Source organism: Pieris napi, chromosome 16 (assembly GCF_905475465.1).
Source record: "Pieris napi chromosome 16, ilPieNapi1.2, whole genome shotgun sequence".
In the NCBI taxonomy this organism is placed as follows: Eukaryota; Metazoa; Arthropoda; class Insecta; order Lepidoptera; family Pieridae; genus Pieris; species Pieris napi.
The window spans coordinates 10,687,234-10,694,779 of NC_062249.1; the positions used below are offsets into that span (position 1 = coordinate 10,687,234).

The 7,546-nt window shown below is 34.2% G+C and overlaps 1 protein-coding gene and 2 non-coding genes across 3 annotated transcripts; 2 read left to right on the forward strand and 1 right to left on the reverse strand.

The window, feature by feature from the left end:
- Positions 1-345: 345 nt before the first annotated feature.
- LOC125057443 (general odorant-binding protein 1-like) lies at positions 346-6,152 on the forward strand. Its single transcript, XM_047661137.1, has 3 exons — positions 346-487; positions 4,577-4,757; positions 5,881-6,152. The coding sequence occupies exons 1-3, from the start codon at positions 356-358 to the stop codon at positions 6,066-6,068; spliced, it is 501 nt and encodes a 166-aa protein (XP_047517093.1). The 5' UTR covers positions 346-355; the 3' UTR covers positions 6,069-6,152.
- An 813-nt stretch (positions 6,153-6,965) lies between these two features.
- On the forward strand, positions 6,966-7,037 carry Trnaa-ugc. Its single transcript has one exon. It is a non-coding gene; the product is annotated as a tRNA-Ala (tRNA).
- Positions 7,038-7,309: 272 nt separating this feature from the next.
- Trnaw-cca lies at positions 7,310-7,381 on the reverse strand. The gene has a single exon. It is a non-coding gene; the product is annotated as a tRNA-Trp (tRNA).
- Positions 7,382-7,546: the final 165 nt, after the last annotated feature.

Sequence of the window (7,546 nt, forward strand, 5' to 3'; positions counted from 1 at the left end):
CTTACGCTTACCAAAGCAAATACTTTGAAAACTTATTTCGTGGGATATGCATTTATGAATGTCAGTTTTCATAAATTTGTCAATAGCCGTATCAAATTTTTTTAATTTTTTTTAATCATATAAAATTGTGCAATAATAAACGTGATACAAACAAATTAAACTCCAATTATGTATTTACCTTATTATGTATAAAATCCTAGCCTGTATCCGTTAATCAAAAGTAAACAGAGCCTTTTAAAAAGCAATAATAGTGTCAACGTGTGTATGCAATTACCACGCCCACCATTCTTCAAACAGCAACCTGCTATTATTATCACAGTATATAAAAGATAATTCTATTAGAGTGACACACAAAATGTCTGAGTATATGAGAAGGGTGATAGCTTGGTTGGCGCTTAGCTGCGTGGTACAAGTCCGGGGCTCCGCTGACATCATGAAGGACGTCACGCTCGGCTTTGGAGAGGCGCTGCAGCATTGCAGAGAAGAGGTTTGTTCTTAATATTTCAACTTTGGTGGCACAGGTCTGTGGTTTTCCTTCAATGACTTATTGAAGTGGGCAGTGAATATGTAAAAAGGTCGCACTGCACATGATATGCCATCGTTACGAACCATTCAGTAAGACAGTGTGTTCATACTATCTGGCATGTGTTATATGAGTATAAAATGCTATTTTACTAACTGGAATTAATAATGGAAGAAAATACAATATATATATATATATATTTTAAAACCTGCAGCTGAGTTTCATTGAGTACGTCGAGGCAGAATACGAAATTCCACCCGTATCACCTCGACGTCCGTCGTTTCACAATTGTGCGTGTTTTAAGGCAGTTTTTGCCTCGCACCACCTCTATGTGGATCCAGCCCACTCCACTAGTATTTCCGAGCATTGAGAGTGTCCATGGGCAGCGGTATCACTTAACATGATGTGAGCAAAAAAAAAGTGTAACTTTACTAATTAGGTTACATAACTCGGCGTGAGTTATCATTCAGAGATTATTGAAAAAATAAGTTATTTTTGATCCAGTAAAATTGTAGAAATGCGTCTTCCATAAAAGCACACATCGGATTGTGGATGCTTATGGACTCTGCAATCAGGAGTAAGCCCGGCCTATAACTGTAGTTTATAAGAACTACTAAATAGTATGGTCTATTAATCGCAGTGAGTTGCATCTCTAGCCGGTGTAAATAATGTGTACAGTCTCGCTAAATGGTTATTAACGCTCGTATATCAATCTTTTATTGCGTTTACGGACAGCCCACCCTGAACCTGTCTACAGATCCGTATTAGATATAATATATTGATATATGCCGCCTATATTAAAATTAAATCTTTAAATTAAAATCTTTATTCGTTATCTCAAAGATTTTTACAATAGCTGATAAGTGATTGGGACCTCCTTTTAAGCGCATAAGCACTTGTGTTAGGAGAACCCGCTCTTCCATTACATAGGTGTACTAACTAATTATAATTTAATTTAACACGTATAGCTAAGCTAAGTATTACAATTTTACAATTTACTAAACATAATCTAAGGTTAAAATGTGAATAATGATATATGTGTGTATGTGTATGTGTGTGTGTGTGTTTGTGTGTTTATGAGAATGAATTTTCATGACTGATTGTAGAAGTTGACTATTTACTAGTGTATTATGATTCATGATTACCTACAAAGGCTTCAGTGTCTTCATAGCTAAATGTTTCTAGGATGTTAAGTAGCGACGTTTTACATTCATGTTTATTCAATGTGTATATATTTAATATTTTATTTAATTTATTATAAAGTTTAGCAGCTTGGCATTGAAATTGTCTCATAGCAAAAACTGATTTAGATCTCTCAACAGGAGCAACAGTATATTTGCGTCTTTTGCTCAGTTTGCGACCATCATATTTAAGAGACTTGTGCAATCTTAAGGTAGTGCAAAAAATGTACAGTTGCCTGACCGATAAGACACCACAAGAGGCATAAAGATCAGAGGTGGAAAATCTATAAGGCTTAAACATCATTACTTTTAGTAAAATTCTTTGTGCCCTCTCCAGTTCCAGGAACTTCATCTTTGTAGCACCCCCCCAAACTGGGATACAGTACACTAAAATTGACTGAGCCAGCGATGTGTATATATATCTGTATTAGTAGATGTTTGTCAGCGATGTGCCTTAGAGTTTTAAATGTCCAAATAAGCTTTCGAATCCTACTTATAACTTGTTCTAGGTGCTCATGCCATGACATTCTTTGATCAACTACCACTCCTAGATATTTAGTGTGATGAACTTTATTTATAGTTTTACATGTACAGTTTACTCTGGTGCTACAGTTATGTATTTTTATTTCTAGATCTGTTTGAGGTTGGGCGCTATTGTATTTAGTGAAGAAAATGTAGTTAGTTTTACTTACGTTTAATGATAATAAGTTTTCTCTTAACCAGTTATCTATTTTGGAAAGCCCTATTTCTGTATGTCGACGCACCGAGTCAATAGTTTTCCCAGTGAAGACAACAGCAGTGTCATCCGCGTAGGAGTAGACTTTCCCACTATCAATTCTTAAATCGCATAAGCTGTTTATGTAGATTAAGAATAAGGTCGGCCCCAGAACACTACCTTGTGGGACCCCATATGTGACGTCAGATTGTTCGCTGATGTATTGACCTATTTTAACTGCTTGCTTTCGTTCACTGAGGTAATCAGCGAACAATGTGAGTGGAATACCCCTAATACCAATGTTCTCTAGTCTCTGCACCAGAATAGGGACAGAAACCGTATCAAATGCCTTTTTTAAGTCGATAAAAACTGTGATACATTTATTACCTTTATCAACTTCATTAACAATATGACAAGATAGTGAGGTAACTGCATCTTCGGTTGACAGACCCTGTCTAAAACCGAATTGTGAGTCTGAAAGTAGACTATACTTCTGGAGGTAGGTAATTAGTCTTTTATTAATTAATTTTTCAAGTACTTTTGATATGGCAGTGAGAACGGAGATTGGGCGATAATTTGAAACATCTTCTCTGTTACCATTCTTGTACACAGGTGTAATAATTGCTTGTTTTAGCGCAGGTGGAAACACTCCCTGTCGGAAGCAGAGATTAACCAAATGAGTAATTATGGGCACAACTAGCTCCCTAGTATATTTAAGAAACTTGGTGCTTATACCATCCCAGCCAGGAGCACTGTCAGTTTTGAGACTCACAATAGTCAGGTATACTTCATGAGGGTCAGTTTCTAGAAGCACAAAAGACGAGACCTGGGAACAGTTGGGTCTAATCACATCTGTTCTATTATGTAACGTCGTAACTGGAATTATCTCTTTAGCTAAGTTTTTACCAATGTTTGAAAAATAATCGTTTACCAAATTAACCGAATTTTGAGGAGAAACATTTAAATTTAGTAATTCTAGATTTTGTATAATTTTCTCTTTTATATAAATGTATGCTTATATTATTTTGTATGCATTACACACCTTATACTAAAAGGCAAATAAAATGTTTTTTGGTTCTTGATTGCGGTGTTTCTAAAATTTTCTTAAAAATTTTAACTTGAATTTTCTACATTATTTACACACATACTACACAACTACGAATTCGGAGCACAAAATACTTGAAATATAGACTAGAGACAGTGATCTCTCAAAATTCAATTGAGGCACAGGCGCTTATTAATTATTTAAGTTGGCGCCTGGTAGATAGTACCGGTGACCCCAGAGCTGGTGCTTTCCTCGCTCAAATAAGTATCGCAATACAGCGAGGAAATGCTGCCTGCATTACAGGTACACATGGACCAAACTTGTTAAATTTGTTTTAATTATTTTTATTAAATTGTATATTAACTCATATCTCTGCTTGTAATTTGCAGTCGCATCCACTTTTTGCCACCCTTTGAATAGCACGGTAATGAATGAATAGGTTATGTTATATTCTTCAGGATAGATTGAAGGCAATAAGTTCCACTCTTTCGCTATTTTAACAATAAGCGACGATCTAAATAGTGTAGTGCGGCATTTGATGTCAATAATAGGTTTGAAACTCCAGGGTGCGTCTAGACGAGGGATGACGGGATATCAGTACACTTCAATATACATACAAAAATCGTGATAAGTTTACTAGAATAGAACATACATACAATATTAATACTCGGAACAAACGCAGGCTGCAATTTCCCCGTACTAGACTATCTAAAGTTTGTAAAGTAATTATTTTTTGGGAAAAGGATACTTTTCTTTAATAAAACCCCACAGGCTCGTTTATCTCTGCCTTTTAATAAATTTAAGAAATGTATTATCGAAAAGCTGCGTAAAATGCTTACTATAAAGTTAACGATTACCTAGTTGATAAAAGGGCCTGGGACTAGTACTAGACAGGCTACTTCTAATTAATTTGCGATATTTGTTTTAAAATAAGTGTTGTTTGATGATTTGCTATTTTAAAAGAGTACCGAGAGTTTTTTACGCCGGCTTTTTCTCTCGGACTACACCCTCTGTCTTCTTTGCCGATGAATGTCTACCGATTCAAATTTAATGACGTGGAATAAGTGATATTTTTTTTCATAATTATAATACTTACTACATTCATATTACAGAGTCAACTGACCGAGGAGAAAATGGAGGAATTCTTCCACTTCTGGAGAGATGACTTTAAGTTTGAAGATCACGAGTTGGGATGCGCTATCATGTGTATGAGCAGATATTTCAATCTGATGACAGATTCCCATCGAATGCATCATGAGAACACTGATAAATTCATCAAGTCATTTCCAAACGGTACGCATAACCACGAAAAGATATATATGTGCTAAAAAAGGTTTTTGTATTTTAAAGTTCTTTTCCTACATTGCTGAACTATTCCTGGATCAGTAGATCTTACGTAGAACAGTTATTCATGCAGAAATTTGCTATGCATTACACGCACGTACTTGAAACTAAAATTTTTAACACATACCATCACGGAACATTTTGCTATGCTACCCCAGAGACTGTTCGATTTTCCGGAATGTAAACTTTTTAGGTTTTTCTGGGATTTTTCTCTATAAACCTCAGAGTTCAAGTTATAAGTTTTTAACTAACAAATAAAAAACAGGGGTTGATCGTAGATGATGATTGATGATTAGCCTTTATTGCTGACACCCATACAATGTAATAACAATTATTTAAATTACATAAAAAAACACTTAATCCTAACACATAAATAAAACTTAATCTAATGCATCATATGACCCGTTTTTGGTAATCAGCGTGTCCTGTGACACGTAGGCCTCTTCCAGCTGTTTCCATTCTTTTCTGTCATTAGCTCTTCTTGTCCAAGTTGTGCCTCCTATTATCTTAATATCGTCTGCCCATCTCTTGGTCGGTCTTCCTCTTTTCCATTTTCCATCACGTGGTTGCCATTCTGTAATTATTTTTGTCCATTTCAACCTGCTATCTCTCGTCATGTGCCCAGTCCAGCGCCATTTCAACTGCCTTATTTTCTTTATAATGTCTTCTACTTTGGTCGTTGATCGGATCTCTTCTGCTCTTTTTCGATGTCTCAGTGTTACACCCACCATGCTTCTTTCCATTCCTCTTTGGTATGTTCAAGTTATAAGTTCTTAACTAACATATAAAAAACAGGGGTTAATCGTAGAGGGTAGATGTAAATTAAGGGTTGTATGTATTTCTGTATGATGTATCATAAAAAAAACAAAAAGTTTTGTCTAAAAAATAAAATTTTGGCCTTATCACTGGGGCTTGAGTAGCCAATTCTCAGACTTACTAAATCTGCATAAAAATTTCATAAGAATCGGTCGAGCCATTTAGGAGGAGTATGTGAACGAACACTGTGACACAAGAATTTTATATATTAGATAATACTAGACATTGAATTATTAAGAAATTATTACAATTACAGGTGAGATGCTTTCGAAGCAAATGGTGCAAATAATCCACACATGTGAACAACAGTTTGATTCGGTGGAGGACCATTGCTGGCGGATTCTGCGCGTATCTGAATGCTTCAAACTCGCTTGTATTGCTGCTGACATTGCGCCCAGCATGGAACTGCTAATAGCTGAATTTATTATGGAAGCTGAAAATTAATTGTGTTTTTAGATCTGTTTAAAAGATTAATGTTATATATTGGGAAAGTAGGTAAACTAGACAATAAGTCTATGGATTTTTTAACGAATGTTTTATTTATTTATTTACACTTCGTTACGTTTATAGAAAAGCAAATAATATAATTAATAAAAATTATAAGCGATCCAGGCAACCCTAGTAAGGAAAATAAATAAAAAAAAATTTGACAGGTGAAGTGCAAGAAGTGCATAACCAAATCTTATAAACCAATAATAATAAAATAAACTAAAAACTCAAAAGCTAATCTCACGAATTCATGAATCGCGATTCAATACAAAAGTAAAAGAAATACAAGAATTACAACCGAGCAGGATAGAATGTGGTAAAGAAATGTTGTTTTACCTTTTTTTTTTTTCTTGTAACTACAATATGGATATTATTATTTATGAACAGGCTTCAATCATATAATGGATGACGCCTGTATATAGCAGTAGGCTGTTTAGTACCTAGTAGAAACTATGTATGTTGCCTTTAAGTGTACCAAAGGGGTTTTGTATTTATTTAAACATATTTTGAATGTAATTAATAATTTAATTATTATAAGACGAGTGTATTTTACTTTTGACACTAGCTTTGTACCAAGGATAATGATCTAAAACTCTACTATGAGATAGACAAAGTATTAATACTTCCATGAATAATATGTGTAGAAAAAGTAATCAAGAGACGCAGAGGTTAGCGATTAATACTTTGTCTAACGCTATAAGAAAAAAAAAGAAGAAATAAAATCGTGTATCATACGCATGAATTATTCTTTTCTTTATAAATACTTAATTATCAATGACTAAATTATTAAATATAATAATAATATTTAAAATATATATCTATCTGTATAATAATTTCGACAGCATACTCAAAGGGGATGTAGCTCAGTGGTAGAGCGTTCGCTTTGCATGTGAAAGGCCCCGGGTTCGATCCCCGGCATCTCCAGTTTTTGGTATTCTTTTTCATTTTTCTTTACATTTTCTTGTTATTCAACAATAATTATTCTACTCCTTATTACCAAGTGCGCTATATATATTGCCAATAACAATTTAATCATAACTGTGTAATAATGAATTATGTATGGAAATAGACATAAATTATACACATTAATTTATATAAAACATAAATATAGCTAGAGGCCTCTCTAGCCTATTGGAAACTATTGTATCATTAAAAAATATATGCCACAATAAAAGCTAATGAAAAACAAAGGTTTTTGACCCCGACGTGATTTGAACACGCAACCTTCTGATCTGGAGTCAGACGCGCTACCGTTGCGCCACGGAGTCATTGAAATGAGATGCTAAGATTAGATACAATAGAAATGATTAAAATATTGACTTTAAAAAATTTCTTATTTATCTACATTTATTAAGTATGGAAGGACCAAAATTGTGATTACTTAGGTAACTCATAAACCAAGTGAAATCCAAATTATACATCTGCATTCAATT

Bases quoted from the DNA above. Each gene is read 5' to 3' on its own strand.
- LOC125057443 (XM_047661137.1), top strand. From the start codon at position 356: ATGTCTGAGTATATGAGAAGGGTGATAGCTTGGTTGGCGCTTAGCTGC. The intron at 488-4,576 runs GTTTGTTCTTAA...TTCATATTACAG, and splicing joins TGCAGCATTGCAGAGAAGAG to AGTCAACTGACCGAGGAGAA. The intron at 4,758-5,880 runs GTACGCATAACC...TTACAATTACAG, and splicing joins CATCAAGTCATTTCCAAACG to GTGAGATGCTTTCGAAGCAA.